Source organism: Danio rerio, chromosome 17 (genome assembly GCF_049306965.1).
Source record: "Danio rerio strain Tuebingen ecotype United States chromosome 17, GRCz12tu, whole genome shotgun sequence".
Lineage (NCBI taxonomy): Eukaryota > Metazoa > Chordata > Actinopteri > Cypriniformes > Danionidae > Danio > Danio rerio.
The window spans coordinates 24,788,627-24,812,653 of NC_133192.1; the positions used below are offsets into that span (position 1 = coordinate 24,788,627).

At 34.5% G+C, this 24,027-nt stretch overlaps 1 protein-coding gene across 4 annotated transcripts in view; it reads left to right on the plus strand.

The window, feature by feature from the left end:
* Positions 1–439: 439 nt before the first annotated feature.
* Positions 440–24,027, plus strand: part of kif20ba (kinesin family member 20Ba) — a 38,966-nt gene continuing 15,378 nt past the window's right edge. For 2 of the 4 annotated variants that reach the window (XM_003200345.7, XM_005158528.6), the window contains exons 1-29: positions 440–550; positions 915–1,025; positions 1,269–1,355; positions 1,521–1,640; positions 1,785–1,923; positions 2,392–2,576; positions 4,411–4,462; positions 4,558–4,758; positions 5,542–5,653; positions 5,782–5,853; positions 5,927–6,073; positions 6,152–6,308; positions 7,653–7,910; positions 8,381–8,520; positions 8,633–8,762; positions 8,903–9,110; positions 11,140–11,189; positions 11,348–11,467; positions 12,331–12,469; positions 13,163–14,057; positions 17,861–17,999; positions 18,116–18,238; positions 18,476–18,536; positions 18,617–18,742; positions 19,495–19,613; positions 19,702–19,857; positions 19,943–20,119; positions 23,272–23,406; positions 23,905–23,994. In XM_003200345.7, the coding sequence (XP_003200393.3) occupies positions 921–1,025; positions 1,269–1,355; positions 1,521–1,640; positions 1,785–1,923; positions 2,392–2,576; positions 4,411–4,462; positions 4,558–4,758; positions 5,542–5,653; positions 5,782–5,853; positions 5,927–6,073; positions 6,152–6,308; positions 7,653–7,910; positions 8,381–8,520; positions 8,633–8,762; positions 8,903–9,110; positions 11,140–11,189; positions 11,348–11,467; positions 12,331–12,469; positions 13,163–14,057; positions 17,861–17,999; positions 18,116–18,238; positions 18,476–18,536; positions 18,617–18,742; positions 19,495–19,613; positions 19,702–19,857; positions 19,943–20,119; positions 23,272–23,406; positions 23,905–23,994 (4,443 nt within the window). In that variant the 5' untranslated portion in view covers positions 440–550; positions 915–920. The remainder of the gene's footprint in view (positions 551–914; positions 1,026–1,268; positions 1,356–1,520; positions 1,641–1,784; positions 1,924–2,391; positions 2,577–4,410; positions 4,463–4,557; positions 4,759–5,541; positions 5,654–5,781; positions 5,854–5,926; positions 6,074–6,151; positions 6,309–7,652; positions 7,911–8,380; positions 8,521–8,632; positions 8,763–8,902; positions 9,111–11,139; positions 11,190–11,347; positions 11,468–12,330; positions 12,470–13,162; positions 14,058–17,860; positions 18,000–18,115; positions 18,239–18,475; positions 18,537–18,616; positions 18,743–19,494; positions 19,614–19,701; positions 19,858–19,942; positions 20,120–23,271; positions 23,407–23,904; positions 23,995–24,027) is intronic. The other 2 variants (XM_073928509.1, XM_073928510.1) reach the window with 1 other exon arrangement.

The window sequence follows — 24,027 nt, forward strand, 5'->3', positions numbered from 1 at the left end:
ATGGGTCCTACTTTGGTCATTGTCTCTGATTTAGATCAACCATTACAACATCTTTAAAAATAAATATTATATTATTAATTGTACATAAAAATCTTATAAACATTTGTGATGTGTATTTTTTCATGTTTAATGTTTTTATTTTCATTCACAGTTTGTGAAAACTCTAGTTTAATTTATTAATTCACTCTTTCGTGAATAGTTTTAAGACTTTTATGTCTTAATTTGCCTACTTATTTGCTTGCTTTCCCTTGTACTTTGGCTGAAAGTAGTTAATATCGTGTTTGTTATCTCTTTTTGTGAGTTGAACATGAATAAAAATGTTTTTTTAAAAACGGCGCTATTAATGCGCATTATGCTTTCCTGCGCATGTATGGTCCACTATGACGCGCACTAGCCCGCGCTCCCAGCAGCCTTTGCCGTTCCTCTCGCGTTTCCGATTGGTAGAATTTGAAAATAAGTACCCGCGACAGTTTGGAGATGAGGCAGCGCAAATAAAACATTACGGCGAAGTCAAAACAGTCAAATACGCACTTTCTCAGTTGACAGCTCTGTAAGTCAACCAAATGAACTTGTTTCAGTTAGCATGCTTTGCTATTTTGTTTGTATATGTGGTTTTAGTCAATGAACGCCTGCGATTGTACATTTGGGAGGGTCTAAATGTCCCATTTTTGCGTTGTTTCGCATGTAAAGTATATTTCATAGTTGTGAAATGTTAGTCAGCTGTGGTATTATACGTAAGAGATTACATTCGGGAAAATCTAAACATATGTGCGGTGTTTTATATGGAAGTAAGTTATGGTAATGTTAATAATCTGAATCATTAAAGGCTGGTCACAGGTTGTTTTCTGTCATTTAAGGCTTTTTTTCTCCCCATACAGTTTCATGACATCTTATTTGTTTATGGGTTGTTTCAGATCAAGATGATGGAGTCAGGGCTAAAGGATGATCCAGCAAGACCTGCTATATTAGTTGTAGAAGATCTAAGGAGAAATTTGTCCACAGAGTTTGATTGTTCAGATTTGCAGGTAAGATGGCAAATTGAGGTGAATTTGGTTTTATATTCGCACATTTGGAATTTCTTCTTAAGAATTAAATTTCATAAATTTATTCTTACAATGAAATACTTATAATGTTGTTTTGAAGTCATTCTTGTATTATATAAGTATTAATAAGTGAGTGTTTATTCAATTATTATGTTTTTGAGTACCCACTATGTATGCTTTTGTTATTTTTGATGAAATGTTTGAGCTGTAATGTTTCTTTTGAAGGACTCGTCAGACTTGAAGGAACATCTGAAGGTGTATCTTAGGATAAGACCATTTTCAGCAGTTGAGATTGAGAATGGAGAATCACAGGTTAAAAATATATTCATATTTATTTATTTTTGCAATGTATTGCACAACTTTCCAGTGCCCACTCTTTTTGAGAAGAAATGTTTTTGTAAGCTTGGGGAGACATTTTTCCTGAAAAACTGTTGTTAATATTTCAAATGTATCTGTTTCTCCTCTCTGTTTTTGAAGGACTGTGTGACCATTCAGCGTCCAGACACTGTCCTTCTCAAACCACCGCAAACATCTCTGTCTGCCAGGCTCAGTGATAAATCAGTGCCAGTTACAGCTCAGCGTTTCCAGTTCTCTCAGGCAAGCAGACGCATCAACACAGTCCTCCTAAATAATAATCGCTGAAACAAGCCAATATCTTTGTTAAATTGACAACCCTAATGAATCTTTTTATATTTCTGTTTGTGAACAAATATCATGCCTTAAATATTGTGGTATTTTTAGGTCTATGGTCCAGACACTACACAGAAGGATATATTTGATGGCACAGTAAACGGACTTGTCAGAAATGTTCTAGAAGGGCAAAATTCTCTGGTCTTTACATATGGTGTCACCAATGCTGGGAAGACCTTTACTTTTTTAGGTTGGTATATTTTGTATTTATATTTTTGTTGTAACTGATATGGTGCTATGATTGTCTGGACAACCAAAGAATTTACTTTTTTTATCCATTTAACAAGTAATAAACATACATAGGTATGTTTTCCATTTAAAATAGTGTTTGTGTTGATTCAGCTACAGATGCTTAAAGCTACGATGAAACAGAAGTACAGTAGCAACAGACCATTCCTTGTGGATCAAATATAAAAAATTGTCAAACATTGGTTGTTTATTTAGAAGCCTTGTAATGCAAGCTTGAAATTATTGACATCTGGCATATGTTGGTATACTGGAAGATCGGGTTATGACATCATACTTGACATTTAAAACCATGCATAGATGAGTTGTTTACAGTGGGAATATACAATTAGATAGGGTGAATTTCAGATTAAAATTTTCAAGCCAAAAGAAAGCAAATTCAAGCATTATATCCTGATTTTGTGTTTATTAGGTCCAGACACTAATCCGGGCATCTTGCCTCGTTCCCTCAACATGATCTTCAGTAGTCTGGAGGGTCGCATCTTTACCCAGATGTGCCTGAAACCCCAGAGGTGCCGAGATTTCATCAGACTTACAAAAGAGCAACAAAATGAGGAAGCAGCCAGCAAACGCAACCTGCTCAAGCTTTTCAAAGAGGTGCAGTGAAGCTGTAATGTGTTTGAGGGGGCTTTCACTCTCGCTTGGAGTTGTTTGACTAGTTTGGTTTGTTTTGGTTATGTGACTACTGGTTTCTAAACTTGTGTGCACACCCACAAATAATACCTGAATGCACCTGTGATTGGATGGACTTGCATACTGATGTGAACATAATACTAAAAGTGATACGGCTATTGAGGTTGTATGGATTGGTTGGCTCTAACTGTTTATGTTTTCATACTTTCTTGTCAAGTATGCCTAACATAATCCATGATCGATTGAACTCTGAGCCCATGATTACCCTTAGTATTAAGATCCATTGATGCATGGTTGATTGGATCATAAATAGATGAGGAAGACACATTCCTGTTAACGTACTGTTTTTAGTCTGTTTCTTTTCTGATTTCCTATGCTTTGGAAAGTCTATGGGTGGGTTTTATATTCGCACATTCATTCATTTTTTTAGCCTTGACATGCTCCCTATATTGTTTACTAGACTACTTTAAATATTCGGTCTGAAATCGCATGTAAATATCACTTAAACAACAGTAGCATCTTTTTTTTTTTACTGTGAACAATGTTGTACTTTAGTAGATAGTCCTTGACTGCTAATATGATTTCTCTATTTACGTTTTGAAAGAATACTTCTCTGAAATGACATTATTGAGGAGAAAGTCTGAATGTATGAATATAAAAACAACTTCACCCTAACGTTTATCTTTGGGCCTTTTTTGGCTTTTTAATCTAACGTTCTCAAATGAGATTGTAATTTACATCTGAATATAAAACTATACAGAGAGCAACACCTTTTGTTTCTGCTCTCAAAGCTGTAAACCACACCTAGTGCTGTGGGTTTGTGTTACATTCAGCACTGATCAGGCAATATTTTGCCTGTGTTTTTTACTTTTCACAATCAAAGCAAACTTTCTATGCTAGACTGAAAACTCCAAGTATGGCTAGGATTCAACAACACATTTTGTAATGTTTATGGGCTGGGTCGGTGGGCATAGAGGAGGTGGCTTTTGTTTTGATAGCATTTACACTCATTCAACACACAGTTAAGCACTGAAAATGGATTTGACTAGGCGTCTCACAATAATCAATATATCGACTTCAACATATATATCGGCACAACACATGGACATGACCTCAATCATTTTTGGTGATGTAATATATATGACCTATACAAAATAAAAAAAATTAAAATCTAGCTACAATTTAGCTGATTGTGTAACATCTCTATCTCCTTAGTTTTTACTATAATTTTCTCTAGTATATTTTCATGTGGGTGCCTAACAACTGAAAATTGATCTGGTACCAGCTATTGTAGGCACTGTTGCTTTTTGCCTTGCACTTTTTAACATTTATTAATAATTTAGGACTATGAAATGACTAATTAAAGAAAATATTCTTAAGAATAAAATATTTTTTGTTTTTGGCAGAGTGTACTTGCATTTGTGATGATTTTATATAGTCATTCTGGCATTATATAATGAGTGGCGAAAAATGGTCTTAAAATAATAATAATATTGTTTTGCATTATGTTTTGGTGCAATATATTGTAAAACAAAAATTGCTATTGTGACAGGCCTAGATTTTACTACCTTTAGGAGTGGACTGGCTAGACCTCATTTAACAACTTTGCATTGTATTTGGAATTGTCTAATTGTAAAAAAAAAAAAAATGCACCTTAATAGCAAATATACATTTACTGGGCATATACCAAGTGTAAGCAAGACCTGGTACATGCAGACAGACACTAAATGTAAAATCACAGACAACACTTGATTTTTAACAGGGATGTTTGGTCTGACTTATTGATCCTTTTTTTTAGTCTGATGCTCAGAGGAATATTTCTGGCCATTGCTCAAAGTCTGATATTGAAGGTAAACAAAATAATTAGTTTTATTATTTCTAAACATCAAAGTTGTGCTTGGGAGTCTGATTATACTGTTTATCTGGCTGATGTGTTATCTGTTAGATGGTTCCATGCTCTCTGACGTAAACTCTGCGGTTTTGGATGTGGAGATGGACATGCACACTAGGTTTTCTATTTGGGTCTCGTTCTGTGAGATCTACAATGAGAACATCCATGACTTGCTAGAACAGCATGCAAGCAATGCTTCACGGAAAACCAACCTTCGCCTTTGTCAGGATGTCAAAGGAAACTCATTCATTAAAGGTAAAGGAATACAGGACCTTCCTCTTATCCTGTCAACAAATTAAGATGGAACAGATGGTGCATCAAAGTAAAACATGACCTCTAATATCTAATAGTGTTTGAATGCAAACAATTAATGTGGCTTTTAAAGGCATTGTTCACTCAAATTACATTTCCTCACCATTTACTCACACTAAGGTGGCTTTACCACAATTCAGCATATTTTGAAGAATGTTGGTAATCAGCTGCTCTTGACATCTATGGTAGAAACAAACAATACTACAGAACTCAATGGCTGCTTCACCATTCTTTCTTCTATCTTTTGTATTCAACAGAAGAAAGAAACCCAAAAAGGTTTTGAATGAGTGGAGGATGAGTAAATCATTTTTGGGTGAACTATCCCTTTAAGGCTAGAATGCAAATGCAATTAAAGCATCTTTACTTACATTTATCTTTATGCATCGCTTCATGGATTACCTAGGAATTAAAATGGTGACCTTGCAGGGATGTAATTATGCTCCAATAGTCCTTCATTAATTAATTAATTTAAAAAAGCATTTAATTTAAAATTGTGTAAGTAATGAAGTGACGTTTTTTTTTTAAAGGAAATACTGTGTAATAGCTCAAACTGACCAGGTGCTGGTGCTAGAGCAGCAAAAAAAAAATAACCTGCATAGGTTTAACAGAATTCTCATGTGTTACGACTTATTGTTTATTATTGAATACTTATTGAAGCCTGATATGGGGTGTGTATCTGAAGCAGACTGTGTCATTGCTCATAACTGTGCTTTTTTAAATCTTCAGATCTGAAATGGGTCCAGGTGAGCAGTGCGGAGGAAGCCCTGAAAGTGATGAAACTGGGCAAAAGAAATCAGAGCATCTCTAGCACTAAACTCAACCTGCTCTCCAGCAGAAGGTACACTATAGTATTGAAGGGCAACATAAAAGTTCTGCAACTTCCTGTTGTTCATCCATTTTTGCATAGTGGGCCCATTTGCACCTGATTTCATGTCCATATCTACTTTGTTTGATTTCTTTTCTTAGCCACAGTATTTTCTCTGTTCGAATACTGAAGGTGGAGGATGTGGGAATACCTAGAGTGGAGTCAGTCAGCGAGTGAGTGTCTATCTCTGCATGGTGTTTGGGTTGTGCCTAATGGTTTGTAAAAGTGTAAATATTTTCCTTCCAGGCTGGCACTGTGTGATCTGGCTGGATCAGAGCGTTGTGCTAAGACTCAAAATAAAGGTGAACGGCTAAAAGAGGCTGGCAACATCAATACTTCTCTGCTCAGTCTTGGAAAGTGCATTAATGCACTAAGGAATAACCAACAGGCTAGGTATACAAATTTTCTTTTTTTTTCTTTTTTTTTCCTCCTCTGTCTTTTAATCATTCTTTTTTATGTGTGTCCTTTCAGACAGCATGTTCCGTTCAGAGAGAGTAAACTCACTCACTATCTGCAGGGCTACTTCACAGGCCGGGGCTCAGCCTGTATGATTGTAAACATTAATCAGTGCTCCTCCATGTATGATGAGACGCTGAATGTGCTCAAGTTCTCTGCTGTGGCTCAGAAGGTTTGTGACACCCTATTAGGTTTTGATCTCTCTCGTTTAATTTCTGTCATCAGTTATTCAGCCGTGTGACTTTCCATCTGTGGCTTTAGGGCACCTGAGATCTATTTAATAAAAACAGAATTTATTTTCATTTGCATTTATTTATTTATTTATTTATTTATTTTTTACAAACAAATCAAATTTTACAAACTCAATCAAAATTATTTACACAGATCCATGTAAAACACTAAAAATGCTGTATTATGCATTCCAGAAAGGAGGTGATCTCATTACTGACATGTCAATTAATGTAACCTCATTTTAATAATTTATCGTTTTTTTATGTAAAATGAAAAATGAGATTTTGAGACATCAATTGTAAAAATAAAAGCTTTAAATAATTTGAAAAAAAATGTTTAAATAAAAAGATTGTAAGATGAAAAAAAAATCTTCTAACATGACGTTATGGAAAGATGGTTATGGCATCTTTAAATGACCATATTTGATGTGCAGTTTATATATGTTTGAATGCCAGTAAAATAATTCTGTATGCATAGAAGAATCTCAATATGTCAATATGAAGAGTTTAGATACAAAATACTCTAAATGCCATATGAAATTTTCCTCTAAAATTAGCATTTTTATCAGGCTCCTATGTGTAGGTTCAGTAATATTATTTTATGGCAAACATTAAGTCTTTTTTTCTGGTCTTTAAAGTAAAATATCTCAAAGCGATAACACAAAGGAGGCTGAGAAAAATGTTTATTCTTTTATGGATATTTCAGATGACGCTTAAAGGTTTTTGCATCTGAACTCTTCATATAATGATTGTAACAGGCCTACATATCAATAAGTTTTAAGGATACATTTATGATCTCCATATTTGGTGGAATGGAGGACAGAAATATTTCTGGTTTCATAAAAAAAAAATCTTTGTGTTTCAAAGTTAAATTAATGTGTTATAGTTTTGGAATGATGTAAGGATGAGCAATTGATAACTTTTTAAATTCAAATAATTCTAAAGGGGTAGTTCATTTTACCTCCAGATCAATTTCTTCTGCATAAAACAAAGTTTTAATAAAAGCTTGGGGTACCCATCATGTGTTGGAAACCCCTGATTTGCAAACTAAGGGAAAATACTGTGGAGCTTAGTGGTCACCAATCATGTTTTAAAACCTTTTTCAAGTTTTCATTTGTGTTCAGCAGAAGAAAGGAAGGTTTGGGGGGTGAGTAACTTATTTATGAGTCAACCATTTTTTTTAAAGGCAGTGCATTCTACACTTGTAGTAAATAATTATTTGTTTATATTTTTCCTGAGTAGTTTCTTGTAGCTTTATTTGGGTTAAATTTAAGCATGTTTTTTAGGTGGTGGTCCTTACCACTAAGAACATCCCAGTGGGAGTGAAAAGGAGTGCAAGAGAGGTGTCCTTCATAATCAACAATGCTGATTGCCGGGAAATGAGACGCAGCTCATTGGTACGATGGGACCCAAGTCTTGAGGATGTCCAGGAAGATTCTGACACAGAGGACGAGTATGAAGACCAGAGCGAAATCGAGGACACCATACTAAATTCTGAAGATGAATGTACAGAGACTGTGCAAATCAATAAAAAGCTTTATGAGGTAATATTTGGCATCTTACAATTTTAATGAATAGTTTCGCCAAAAAAATAAAGATTCTGACATCTCACTTTTAACTTGTTTCAAAACTGTTTTTGTACTTTTGTACAAAAATGATGTAATGAGGTAACTGGTGATCTTTAACTTTCATAGTATTTTTTATTTAATTTTTTTTTACTGTGAATGTCAAAGGTTACGGGTTTCCAGCTTTTTTCAAAATAATATTTCTTTGTGTTCTACAAAAGACAAAAACTCAAACAGGTTTGGAACAAGTCAAGGGTAATAAAATGAGAACATTTGAGCTTGAACTATCCATTTAAATCACATCTGTGGTATTTTTAGTTTTAACCTTAATCAGCTATCATTTCATATTTGTTTTTATCTGATGTTTTATAGTGTTGCTGCATTATTTGATTGTATGACAGTGAGGTTTCTCCTTCAGTATGGCTGTTTATTGTGTTTGCCATGTAAAGGGCCAGCAGCGGTTAATAGTGAATACTCAGCAGCAGTTGACAGCAGTGCAAGCCGAACTCTTAACCCTAGAAGCACGTGTTAGAGATGAAGTGACAAAAGAATTCTCAGAACTGATTTCCCAGATGCAGGAAGATTACAGGTCAGAGATTACAAGCTCCCTTGCTTAATTATGTGTAATTATAAAAAATGACAGTCCATGTTATGATTAACTTAACAGTTTCATTTTATTTTCATGCCTCTTTTTATTTTAGTGAACGTATGTCCAGAGAGCGGGAGCTGGTAGAGGAACGGTGTGAACGGAGACTGGAGATTCTCAAAAACCTTGTGGAAAAAACGGCTATGGAGGATGACCGTATGAATTCAACTGTGGCCAAATCAGAGGTTTTTATCAGTTTGATTAATAGTTTGTAGTTTTGATGATGGAAATTAAGAGTTGTCTCTCTTTCTGTGTTTAATTTAATTTGTTTGTTATTATTAAGCCCAGATATGAAGGTGATTTTTGTGTTTGTTTGCATGTATAGGAGGAGAAACGTGTCTCTCTAGACAGCCTGTTTGACTCTATGAGTGGTGACCTGGCAGGAATCAGAAATGATGCCCAGGCTGCCCAGTCCTGCTTGGTGACCTCTGATCCCAGAGTCTCAGCGACATTGCATGACCTTGAGAAAAAGGTCACAGAACTTTCAGAACAGCTCAGCATATCTCAGAATCAGCTGTTGCTCAAAACAAAGGGTGAGAATCTTTTGAAGATGAGCAGGTCTATAAAAATATGCACCTTCACACTTTCACAAATTTGTGGTGCATCCCCTTCCCCTTGTGTGTTACCATTTAATAGGGATGCTGCAATACTTGGTATAATATCAAATATATATATATATATATATATATATATATATATATATATATATATATATATATATATAGTGAAGAACATATACAATATGCAGTGTTATATTTCATTTACACTCACCGGCCACTTTATTGGGTACACCTTATTAGTACTAGATTTGACCCCCATTTGCCTTCAGGCCTGCTTTAGTCCTTTGTGGATTCAACAAGGTACTAAAAATATTCATCAGGGTTTTTGCTCCATATTGACATTATAGCATAATGCAGTTGCTGCAGATTTGTCAGCTGCACATCCATGATGTGAATCTCCTGTTCCTCCATATTCCAAAGGTGCCCTATTGCATTGAAATCTAATGACTGTAGAGGCCATTTGAGTACAGTGAACTCATTGTCATGTTTAAGAAACCAGTCAGATAATTCGTGCTTTATGACATAGCACGTTATGCTGCTGGAAACAGCCATCAGAAGATGGCACACTGTGGTCATAAAGGGATGGATATGGTCAGCAACAATACTTGGGTAGGCTGTGGCGTTGACTTGATGCTCAGTTGGTACTAATTGGTCCAAAGTGTGCTAAGAAAATATCCCCCACACCATTGCACCACCACAACCATCCTGAACAGTTGATAAAAGGCAGGATGGATCCATTCTTTTGTTGTTGATGCTGCCATCCGAATGTCGCAGCAGAAATCGAGACTCATCAGACCAGGCAACGTTTTTCCAATCTTTTATTGTCCAATTTTGGTGACCCTGTGCCAATCATAGCCTCAGTTTCCTATTCCTTTCTGACAGAAGTGGCACCCAATGTGGTCTATTGCTGCTGTAGCCCATCTGCCTCAAGGTTGGAAATGTTGAGATGCTTTTCTGCATACCTCGGATGTAACAAGTGGTTATTTGAGTCACTGTTGCCTTCCTATCAGCTCGAACCAGCCTGGCCCTTCTCCTCTGACCTCTGGTATCAGCAAAGCATTTGTGCCCACAGAACTGCCGCTCACTGGATATTTTCTCTTTTTTTTGGACCATTCTCTTTTAACATTAGAGATGGTTGTGCATGAAAATCCCAGTAGATCAGCAGTTTCTAAAATACTCAGACCAGCCCGTCTGACACCAACAACACCATGTATAAAGTCACTTAAATCACCTTTCTTCCCCATTCTGATGCATGTCTTGACCATGTCTACATGCCTAAATGCATTGAGTTGCTGGTATGTGATTGGCTCATAAGAAATTTTCGTCAACGAGCAGTTGGACAGGTGTACCTAATAAAGTGGCCAGTGAGTGAGTTTATGAAACTGAAAACTTCTGTGTTAGGTTTGTTTTACTATTATCTTTTACATTGTATTCATTTTGTACAGAATTTTTTATTTTATTAATTTATTTTTTTTGACTTTTTTTTATTTTTTATTTTTTAATTTTTTTTTACAGTACATTTTATGTACTGAACTGTTCTGAAAGTGTACCAGAAAACCAAACCGAATGATGAGAAGTCTGTATTGTTGTACCCCTACAATATAGGGTCCCCATGGTTTTGGTATCTTCCAGTTATCAAAAAGCTATTTTCCTCTCAAAACATAAAACCTGCAAAATTATTATTAATGCAGGCTTTTAAAAAGTCTTTATTGGCCCCTGCACAAATTAAAGCTTTAGAATGGCTAAAATCATAAAATGTTGGGGGAATTTATTCATATTGGCAATGTTTATTTTTTTACACCCTCAAAAGCTCACAAATGTATTTTTGTTGGTCCAGACTTTTATGCATAATCTTTAACCAGAAGTTCTGAGAGCCCCCTATTATTAAATTTGCATGCTTTTACAGTAAAACTGTAACCACATACGCTTGATTAGTTCACTTACCAACCTACCAGGCTTCCTAATCACTAGATCTAACATCAAACCCCATACTCCCTCACAGAGCTTGAAACCCAGAGCCGGCTGTCAGATGAACTGGAGGAGGTGAGGAAGGTAAACAACACCACCATAAACGGCTTCTGCCACTTTAACATGCAAAATGAGGACAAGACTGCCAGTTTATGCATCACTGTTTTACACAAGCAATCCCAGGTTTTCCTTTGAAATTGTGCATTTAGTAGTGATGTTGTGGCTTGTTGTGCTGATTTTAGACTCTGGAGAGCCACAGGGAAAGAGAATTTAATCTGAGTGACATGTGCAGACAGAAGGATGAGATGATTGCCAAACTCCAGGCTACTTTGGACCAGCATGTAGAAAGAAAGGCTGAGGATGTGAGTGAATGTATAGACTTTTTAATGTTCGGCATTAATAGATGCATGCTTCTGTTTCACTTAAGTTTGAAAGTCTGCATTTATTTGGTTTGCATATAGTTAAACCGTAATATTGTAGAATATTACTGCATTTTAAAACTTCGTAAATTTGAATATTTAGCTAAATTATTCAGTCACAATTTAATTTGAGTCTGTTTGTTGAATTTAATTGCATTGCATCTACATGCCAACTAATTCTCATTAGGTTATAAGTACTGTTGTGCAGACTGTTGAGTTGATATATACTTGCAAAGTCTTTTATAGTCAGTTAAATGTCTGTTGAAGGAGCGGTATCTACAGATATTAAGTAGACAGTCTACTAATACTCAAATGGACCATCAAAATAAAGTGTTACCAATTATTCTTATGTAAAAGAACATTATGTAGTTTATTCCATTGATGGCAATGCTAAATATTTCATCAGTCATTAAGTCAGTCTTATATGATTCTACAGAAATATTTAATATAATGTTCTGATTTAGTGGTGGGGGATCATTTTTTTTATTCTATTAGTAATATCAGTTGTGAAAACACATTAAGCTTAATTGCAAATAATATCATTAATACTTTTGAACACTAGTCTATTTTTTCTGTGAAAGTTCAAGGATTATGTCAAAAACTATCATTGTTTAGTGTTTTATATGGAGTTTGACAGCTTTTTGATACCAAGAACCACTGTAATGAAAAAAAATTATATATTCTAGTTTTTCTACAAAACACAATATATATTGATTTGGACTAAAATAAGCCTAAAAAAGACAGTGTAAATTTATCATCCTAATTATTAAACATTTTAGTTATTTATTTTTATTACAAATTTCCAGAGAGCTCAAATGGACTCTGTCCAAAAGAAGGTCATCCAGTGCTGTTGCACCATTAAAGAGCCCCTCAGCTCCCGGAATGAAACCAGAAAGCGACGTCAGGAAGGGGAGGGGCTTGAAGGACAGCCCCCGCTCAAGAAAGGTACAGACTCCGCTCCTCATCCCGAAAAAGCCCTCCCATCGTTTGTCACAACCAGAGCTGCTGGCCGAGAGAATCGGGCCAAAGGACGTCAATACCTCAGAACTCGAAGAAGGCTTTCGAGTGTAAAGAAATAATCATAATAAACGTGTTTTGTAAAGTTACCCCAATGCATATTAAGCCCTGTATTCTGAAATACTTCTGTGAAGTGTACTGTTTTTATGAGCTCGACTGAATAAAGTATTTTTATTTTGCACATGGAGAACATTGCACAAACTTAAAAGCACTGTAGGTCATATAAGAACATGCAGTGTCAAGGATGCTTCTATTTCCTCTCAAAAAGAGAGGAATGTTTCTCATGGTATCAAAGTGTCCCAGACACACATGAGGTGCTTCCTGAGAATAAACAGGAAGCTTTCAGACTGAGTGCTTCCAATTCTCTTTTATCTTCAGATTGAACATTTATTTTACTGCCCGATGTGCAAGTAGTGCACTCTAGATGAAATTAATTACTGGCTTTGTTGCCAGACCAATAGTAGTAAATATGCTTGGTTGTACTAAGCTAATCTGAATGTCAATATGAATTTGTTAAATGATCTATTTTGAGAACATACACAGTAAAATTGCATGCCACAGACACATCAAAACCAATATAAATATATACATACCTTATAAAGTTTTCTCAATTCTTTGTAGGCCCCCCGGAGGACTTGAAAATGCCTGAAGATGAAGCAGATGATGGGCGGGAAGACTCCGCCCTTCTTGAGGTCAAAGGTCAGCTGGAGTGTTGCCTTGCTGAAGCCAAACAAAAAGACAAGCAGATCACAGACCTTGAGCAGGAATGCCACAGATTACAAGTGTGCATTCAGGATCAAAAGTCAAATCTGGATGAAAGAGTGTCACAGGAACATATTCTGAAAGAAGACGTGTGTCAGACAACATTGGAAAGCAAACAGATGGCAACGGCTGTGGATTTTAGCAATCTGAACGTAGCAGTTGCATCCAGATGTAGCAACACTACAGGTGCGTTTGCTGCTAAATCACTAATGGCTAAGCGAGATCTTGAACTGAGAGAAAAGAACAAACACATCTTGACTCTTGAAAAGGAAATTGCGCTAATGAGACAGAAAGCAGAACACACATCTGACTATGAAAATCTCAAAAAACTCAACTCTGAACTGCAAGCTGAGGTCAAGAGCTTATGTAAGGTCAAAGCTGAACTTAAGGAGAAGATTACATGCCTTCAGAAGGAGAAGGAGGGGCTTGAAGATAAGGAGGTGGGGCTGACAAACCCTAACACTCTTGGATTTAAAAGTAAAGAGAGAGATAACCAAACACACCTCATGCTGTCTGGAAAGGAGGCTGAAATTGCACTGAGAGAGAATGCTCTAACTTTAAAGGAAACTCAGCTTTCAGCACTACAGAAGAGTCTGAAGCAAACACAGGAGCGTCTGGAGGAGGAGGAGATGCAGGCGGTGCAGGAGGCGCGCAGGAAGGAGGTGGAGAGGAGGAGAGAGATCCTGGCTGTGGCAGAGGAGGCCATCGCTCAGAAAGATGCAGAGCTACAGAAGAGACAAGAAGAGATCAGCAGGTCAGTTGTCTGCCTTGTAAACATTAGCACAATTTTCTAAAACACAAGTTGCATTATAATTGGCTGTTTACTTATTCACACAGAGGCAATTCTAGGTTTTTTTTTTCTTTTGCACAAAATTAAAGAAGATTTTAAGCTCAAATTGATTCATAAAATGTCAATGGCAGCAGACACTGAAAGTCACACAAACATACATGCTCAGCAAATAGGATACCTGTGGCTGGTGATATGATTAAATAATGTTCAATCTTTTGCGTTGATTGGTACGTTTCAAAGACTAAGTATCGTGAGTATAGAGTATTTATTTTGTTTTGTATTGTAAATTTTATAGAGTATTTCGGTTTGGCTGAATTACAGTGCTTGGAATAATTGAGTACACCCCATTTTGAAAAGTGAATATATTTATCCATTTTTAAGTGAATATAGGCAATTTACTTTGGTGCATTTACTGTTTTATTAAACAGATATTTATTACAATAATATTTTTGTCACCAGACATATTTAGAAATTGAAAGATAATAAAAAAAAAAATCTCTTTTTTTTACATTTTATTTAATATTTTTCTAAACATATAAATTTGGGTGTACTCGTTTTTGTACCATTATTGTAAGATATTTTGTTAGATAAGCTCCAGATTTTGCTTCAGTGTTCACTAATCTATTGTATATGCAGAAATATAATATTGTATAGCTTCCTGTTAAAAATATGAATTTAAAAGAGAGATTTGTGAGGGGTGTACTTTATGCTGAGCACTGCATATGCTCTGTAACTCTTGAGGTGCTGATTGCTGTTGATTTGCGTCTTGGATTGTCTGAAGTTTAGAACATTTAAAAACATTTTTATTTTGGGTTGAATTGTTACTTTTTATATTACTTAATGTGGGATATGTTTTAAATATGCTATCATTCAAAAGTTGAAAGAAATTAATACTTTTAATTAAGCACAGATGCATTTTGCAATTGATCCAAAGTGATTGAAGAATTGTATGCTTGCAATTTTTATTTATTTAAAATTTTGATTATTTTATTTAAATATTTATTTTATTTCTTGGGGTCTTAAAATGTCTTAAATCTCAAAAGTATATTTTAGGCCTTAAAAAGTCTTAAATGTACTGAATAGTTTTGTTGTAGATTGTAAATCTTTTTAACAGATCTTAATTTTTCTTTGCTTACGTATAGCTACCCAATCTGTTCATTAACATCCATATAATCACCATCAATCATAATCTCGAGGAAAAAAAAAACGTAACTTTTTATTTAAAAACAGCATTAAATTATTTTCCTTGAAGTTACATTTGCGTAAATGTTCTCCAAGAATTTACTGCTGTTATACTGACCTGATCTATTATTTTTTATCATTATTAAATTATTATTGTAATTGTAGACTGAAGAAATCGACTGCTATGTTTTGTTCTAATCTTGGTTAGAGTTAAAGTGTTTGTTAATGGATATTTTGATAATGAATAAAACATATTCAAACAAAACTATTATTTAAACTATTTTTATTAAATGCATTACATTTTTATTATTTTTTGATAGGGCAAGTGAAGATCTTTTCTAACTGGGTTATTTCAAATAATCTTTAGCATTTAGCCCAGTATAAGTCTAAAATTTTATTCATAATGGTCTTAAAAATGTCATAAGTTTACTTTGTGAAACATGCAAAAACCCTGTTCTTACATTTTTTTTTCTTTATACTTTTTACATTTCTTTTGTATTGTACATTAATAAATTGAATATTATTCTTGCAGATAAGTACCATTGTTTTAATAAGATAGTAAATGGCACATCTGTTTTAACCCTTATAATAAAAAATAATGTTTTTTGAGTAAAAAATATATATATATTTCTCAGCCATCACAGTAATCTGATCATAGGGGCTAGTTCAAATACCATATTTTTATATATACCCCTTTTAACAGAGCTTGTTTTTGGAACTACATGGTGTTAGGAATTAGCTTTCCTTAAAGTACTGACAGTCTGTCCAAACACTAAGTGATCAGGATAACATCTAACAGCATGAGAAATTGTGTTGCTTATACCCTGAAATGCAGTCCATTGATTGATTTTCAAAGTTATTGCCCACGATTTCTGCTTCTTTTCGATTAATGATCCTTGCACACAAAAAGACAGTGATTTATTTTAGTAGTTTGATAGCTTTTTGTGTTTTTCTTTTACCCAATTTAGACAAAAAGGCAGTTTACATGTATAATTATCATTAAAAAGTGTGGTTGGTTCCTTTTCTATAAAGGTCTGTTTTTAACCCTAGCTAGTGGTTTACCTGCATAGATTTTATCTATTGGCAAGGGTGGTAATATAATATAACAATGATTCTAAAAGTATACAGAATTGACATTGTTTGTGGAGAACTATAGTAACGATTTAAAAAGAAAAACCTACTACTACTACCAAATCTGCATGATAATGGAAAAATTGCGATATGTTATTTTTCAGCGATAAATATTGTCATATGATTACAGTTTCACAAGATGGTTTGAATAGCACTATTTGTCAGTTTTCTTGGGAGTCTAGTATTCAGGTTCAGAAATTAAATAATCGTAATGCGAACAATGATTTCTTACTTTGCTCTTTTTATGTTTCTAGTCGAAATCTTTTAAATTCCTAGATCAAGTAGAAATATTATTTTATTTTGCCTTTAGAACAAAAATCTGAAAAATGTAGGAGTTTTTAATTAAAACAAACTAAATTATCCACCAATGAGATTTGTTAGGTTTAACAACTTAAATAATCCCACCAGGGCCAATTAATTAAGGCAGTAGTATATATATATATATATATATATATATATATATGTATATATATATGTGTGTGTGTGTGTATATATATATATATGTATATATATATGTGTGTGTATATATATATATATATATATATATATATATATATATATATATATATATATATATATATATATATATATATATATAATTTTTTTTTCTCCTCTAATGGAAAGTGAGGAGAACCAGCATAAAAAGTAAAAGCTTAATGTACTCTCAATATAGGTACTAGGTAGTATAAAAAGTTCTCAGTATGTTTTTTGTGAAAAACTGTGAGTTCAGTTTCTTTAGAACATACATTCTCTGATGATACTTGTATTCCTGTAGTGTTTTTAAACTTGTTTTCCATTAAAAAAATCTTTTCACAGGTAAATAAAAGGAGGTGAATAAAACAATCTTGTTTTTGCTTTAAAATGTAGGGTGTTTGCAATTATAAATAAGACAAAAATTAAAGGTAAGTAAATAAATACAATTAATCATTGTTACTCCTCTAAGCATCGTCATTTTTTGTGCCAAAATGTGTTAAACTATCTTGAAATGCTAAGCCACAGGCCTTAAAACACATGCGAATGATAAACTTTCACCCTATTATAGTATATAAACCTAGCAGTGACTCTACAAACCAAATGTTTTCTGTAGCTCATGGTCAACTATAATTCACACTCAATATTAAAGATGTAGCGATTTGACTGTTGCACATGTAAACATTACGATATACATGCTGAAATGACCTATTGTGCAGCCCTAATACCTACCTTGCAAGTTGCCTTTACATCAAATAATTTAAAAAAATCTATGTTAATCAGCCAGTAGTTAAAATATAATAGAATTAGTAAAAAGTTTTATTTGTAACTGAATAAGTAAAAGACGAACCCATTTCTTAATTGAGCAAGCGCTTAATGATTTAAAAAGTGTCGTTTTCCAATTAAACACATTGATATGCTTGGCTTGATTTGATTCATTGTTATTCATTCTGTGTTCCTGTGTTTTGTTTTTCATCTCTTAGGTTAAAAGAGGAGATTAAAACTAGCGAGTGTAAGATGAGCAGTCTGACTGTTGATCTGCGCAGAAGGGAAGATGATTCATCTGATCTTCGGGAAAAACTTTGTGACTCAAAGAAACAAATACAGCAGGTCCAGAAAGAGGTGAGAACTCCCACTGTTTTGAACATCTTTACTGTCCGAGCTGAAACATGTCAGAACTTGCATTGAATCAATCCGCTGTTGACCTGTCCTAAAACTCTTTTTGTGCTCTGATTTAGATTTCGTCCATGCGTGAAGCTGAGAAATCTCTACGACTGAAGCTCAGCGATCTAGAAAAAACGAAAGTGCAGCTCCAGAATGAGATCGCCAACAGAGATCGCACCATCAACCAGTTAAAAGCTGTAAGCATGTCCAGCAATTGATTACCTAAACCTACAGATAGATTTCCCAATATGAATGGAAGGGCATCCGCTGTGTAAAACATATGCTGGATAAGTTGGCGTATCCAGCATATGTTGTGGTGACCCCTAATGAATGAAGGGATTAAACTGAGGGAAAACGAATGAATGAACCTACAGGTAGCGAAACATTAATTAAATTTGTTATGGGACTTGAATGTGTTCGCTTTTCTTAAACAGGAACGATCCTCTGGTTCAAAGTCAGATGAGAATCTGCTGCTCTATCAGAAAGCATGTAAAGGTATCTCTTCTGCATCATTGGTTTCGTGTGTGACAACAAGCAGCAACACATCTATTAATGTATGTATTAATGGCCTCTAGATCTGCAAGAGCGTGAGCGTGTTATTGAAGACATGCGCTTGGCTCTGACAGAACAGGAGGAAACACAGACACAGCTGGACCTTGAGTTGGACAACAGAAACGCTCGGATTGATGAGCTCACTCAAGGTACAGGATAAATGGAGAGTATTGCAATCATGTTTGGGCTTAAATGATGCTCTGTGGTGAGCAGAATCTACTCTGACCAAGTTACAGGGCTGTAACAGGTCTTGGAATTTTTGGAATATCATGGAATTTTACAAGGTCTATTACAGACATTGATAGTCAGGGATTTATTTTTTTTTGTCCAAGTCATGGAATTTCAGGGAATTTTACTTATTTTTAGCTTAATTTTTTCATTTATTAAATGTGCTTTGTCTATAAATTGTACAGAAAACGACACTGTTTCAACCCTATTGTTATGGTTATATGCTAATTTATCTGAGTTAAATTATCTATTGTTTTTCTTCTCATAGTGGCTATTAAAGTTTTCCAGTTTTGATACTCTTGTTATATTAATATATTATTTTTATGTTTTATATATATATATATATATATATATATATATATATATATATATCCCTGTTTTTCAGGACAAAGCAATGGTTCTGAAAAGATTTGGTGTGTCCTAGTATTGTTTCATTGAACAACTGATTTAAATTACAAATACTAAATATGCAGAGGTGGATTTAGTCACACTATTACACAGCCTGTCATTTTTCAGCTTGATTTCAGTATAGGCTGTTTTAGGACTAACAAAAATTTTCTGAAACGTACAGGATGTTTTGTTGTCCTTGAACACCATAAAATCCAAAAACTAAAATCTAAAACAGACTCATGGTTATGTTGTTAATCTTTTGGACTTTACTGTTTATTTATAGAGCTGGCCAGTTTGAGAGAAATGCTGCCTGAAGAGAGGGACAGGAGTGATTCCAGACCAATCTCTAAAGACGTTTTACAGGCCAGACAGCAGATCACTCAGGCCCACGAGAGCTTACAGGTCCATGGTCCAAATGCATTCTCGATTTCATTTAGTGTAAGAAAAGAAGTTTGCTCATGGTCTTTTTCTGGTTCTTCGTGGCTTTTAGCTTGCCAATGAGAAGCAGCAGGCAGAACGCAAGAAGTGGATGGAGGAGAAGTTGATTCTGATTGGTCAGGCTAAAGAAGCTGAGGAGAGGCGGAATCAGGACATGAGACGATTTGCTGATGATCGAGAACGGCATGTTCGGCAACAGGCTGAAATGGTAAAGAGAAGAGTGTGCTTTTAAAGTCAATGTCAGGCAGATGTGTTCTAAAGATAATGATTGTCTGTTAATGTTTGTCTATTAGGAGTCTCTGGCTGCACGTCTTAATGCCCGTGAGGAAGAGATGGAAAGGTGGAGAAAGGAGAGAGACACGCTTGTCTCTGCTCTGGAGGTTCAGCTGAAGAAACTCATCATGTCCAATGGAGAAAAAGACCAACAGATCAAGATGCTGCAGTCCAGTAACACTGCCCAAACACCAGAGGTCAGTGAAGAGTCCCTTGCAGCTCTCATAAGTTCCTGCTTTTTCTATCTTTTTATAAATCTGCAGTCAGTAAGATTTTTCTTTGCTAAATTAATATTTCATTTCACCAAAAATTGGAGCTGGGGGATTAGTAAAAAAAAAAAAAAAACACAACCGAAAATCATAACCTAGTGTTTCCCAACCCTTTTCCTGGAGCCACGCAAACAGTGCATATTCTGGGTGTCTCCCTTATATGACCCATTCATTTCAGATTTTGGAGTCTTATCTAATGTTCTTTTGAGTTGATTCTAGTGTATTTTATTAGGAAGAAGTGGAAAATATATACTGTTGGTTTGCTTTCAGGGACTGGGTTCGGAAACCCTGCTATAACCAAAGTAATTCCCCCACATTGTTTATTTAGTTTTTTTGTAATCCTGTTAATACTTTTCCTTTAAAACATACTACGCTATGTGGATAACCTGAGCGATTGAGAGTTTTACAGACAGTGTATTGTTCATATGTTCGGCAATCTGACGCGACACATTTAGATTTTTTTTTATAGATTTTTTTTATAGCTCCCTTTTTAATTCTTTTTCCCATTTTTCTGTTTAATGGAGAGAGGTTTTTTCCAAAATATTATAAACATAATAGTTTTAATAACTCATTTCTAATAACTGATTTATTTTATCTTTGCCATGATGACAGTAAATAATATTCAACTAGATATTTTTTAGGACACTTCTATAAAGTGATATTTAAAGGCTTAACTAGGTTAATTAGGTTAACTAGGCAGGTCAGAATAATGAGGCAAGTTATTGTATAACGATGGTTTGTTTTGTAGACTATCTAAAAAAAATATAGCTTAAAGGGGATAATAATTTTGACCTTAAAATGAATTTTAAAAAAATTAAAACTGCTTTTATCCTTGCCGAAATAAAACAAATAAGACTTTCTCCAGAAAAAAAAATATTATCTGGAATACTGTGAAAATGTTCTTGCTCTGCTAAACATAATTTGGGAAATAATAAAAAATTGGGAAAAAAATATAAAAAGGGGGAATAATAATTCTGACTTCATCTGTATATGCAATAAAAAGTGCACGCGGGTCTCTCATACATCAGAAAATTGACACGCTGCATATAAATACTAACTCAAATTTAGTATTTGGGTAAGTTAATGCATATTAAAGTAAAATAAGTAATTCAATTAAAAATAAAGTAATCACTCAGTAGTTAAGTTCTCAGTAGTGGTTTTGATTTTAGGTTATATCGTCAAGCCTTACCAAAAAGGTATTTGATTTTAAAGTGGCAGCTTGTGTCTAATAAATTTTGTTATTTTGATTGATTCTATTTGTTGAAGAGTTATGAAAAAGGACAACCATTTTCTAATTAGATTAATTATGATAGGAAATGTTTGTTGATTATTAAGTCAGCATATTTGTTTGAGGATCTTGTTGTGTTGAATACTAATGAGTTGTAAAACTTCAGCTTTATTCAAGGAATAAATCATTCGTGAATTTTATCATATACACAATTTCATGAAATGTTTTTAATGTCATGTGCATTACAATTAAAATAACCTTTTTACAACCTGTATTTTATGTCTGCTATTAACTTGTCCATCCAACTAGTCAATTAGGTAAAATGACTCGACATAAAAGCATGGTTAATTCTGATATGCTGGAAATCAATTAGAAACCAAATTAGTGAGTGAGTCTTTATAAGTGAATTATTGTTTTACTCAATACTCTAGAGAAAACATTGTAATCCTACAGCATTTTTTGAACTATTTTTGTTTTCAAAACAGAAATAAAAGTAACATTCTTTCTAAAATGTCGCTCTCTCAGTATTAACTATCTCAGAGTGATGTCATCTAATTTCTTTTTTGCCTTTATATTTGGATTTAATAACTTAAATTATAATATTTGAAATGTAGTTATAATTATACATTCATTCCAATAGGCTTCATAACATAGTGAATGTTTTGAACTCGCAAGATTTGTGTTTGTTTGTTTGTTTAAGTCACCTATTACTAAATTATGCTAGCATTGTCAATACACTAGTTTTGATTTCAATGGATATTCCACACTCCTGCTACGAACTAGTTCACATTTGTTTACTGCTACAGTTTAATATCATTCAAATTATCAGAACATCAAAAAGCCATACAACTCTTTTGATGCCAAGCAAATCTAATAAAAATGACAGGTTATTTTTAGCATGACTAAAGCTCAATGAGGCCACTGAAAAAAACATTGCAATAAAACGGTGGCATAAGTAACCTATTTAACACTCAAGTTATCTGTATGTCTCAAGATTACATTTTATTCGGTATAGTTGCCCCAAAAATAGTAATAGTTCTTAAACATTTGAGTTTCTTTCATCATTTACTCTTCTTCGTTAATGTTTGAGTTCATAAATGTTTGACTGTTGAAGCTTTTGGCTATTGGTCATTCGTGTTGGGACAACATAAAGGAATTTGAGTTTTTTTAAAAATTTAAATTAATTGAAGATAAAAAATTAAGTTGTCCCCCCAATTAAAACTCCTGAATAGTGTTCATTAATTCATTCATTTTCTTTTCGGCTTAGTCCCTTTATTAATCAGGGGTTACCACAGCAGAATGAACAGCCAAATTTTCCACCATATGTTTTACATAGCGGAAGCCCTTCCAGCAGCAGCCCATCACTGGGAAACATCCATACACTCATTTACACTACTGACAATTTAGCTTACCCAATTCACTTATAGCACATGACTGTCTGGGAAACCGGAGCACCCGGAGGAAACCCACACGATCACGGGGAGAACATGCAAAGTCCACACAGAAACGCCAACTGACCCAGCTGAGGCTTGAACCAGTGACCTTCTTGCTATGAGATGATTTTGTTACCCACTGCGCCACCTTGATGCCCCAGAACAGTGTTATTTCAGCTCATTTTAAGAAGTTTGAACAAACAATAAACTGTTTTTTTGGAGTGTAAATGGTGAGCAAATTTCAGTTTTAGGGTGGACTATACCTTTAATGACAACAACAATTTTGTTATTGAAAATATGCATGAAATATGCAAAGTCAAACTAACAGCTACCTCGTTGTTTGCCCAATTGTTCTGTAATTCATTCTTGAATAAGTTTTCCCTTCTATAAAGTATTTTAACATTCTGTCTCTCTGTCAGGAGGTCAGTGAGGACAGCAGGACCGAGGCACTGCAGGCAGAGCTGGCTGTAAAAGAGGCTGAGATCCAGAAACTGAAGGAGCAGCTCAGCCTCAGTGCCACAAACAGCAGCATTCGCAGAAACTCTACTACACAGGTCAGACATACATGTGTCTTATTACTGCCAATTCATCTATTCCCTTTGATGTGTCATTAGAGTCTGTTCATCACAAATATAATCACTATCGACAGAGCATAAATGTAATTTGAAGTGGCTTTACTCTAAATTTTCTGTTTAAAAGACCGGCCTTGTCCTTTAAACCATTATTTCTATTTTATATAACTCATCTCAGATAAGGTAAGCTGAATCCTGGGTTTTCATAAACTAGAGGTTTAAGAAAGGAGCTTTTATATGGTTTCTATTGAATAATTCTTGTTTATAGAATATAAAGTGCGCGTTAGAACTTTGCAATACTTGCACTAGTGCATTAATATATCTCCACACTGTCTGATTTGTATTTATCTCAATATGCATTTGTGCCAGCTTGTGGTGATATGTCTCTGTTAGGCATAGCTGTGTAATTAAATTGAGCTGGTAATTAGATGTAGAGTAAGGAACATTGAATGATTGGCTGTGTCTTAATTGCTGTGCTAGACGATGGAAGTGGAGTTTTCTGATATGAAGCCTCTGAACAGCAGTACAATCAAGCACAAAAGCCGAACCAGAGGATCTGTCATCAGTCAGGTAAAACACGAGTACATTGTGACACTAATTGAT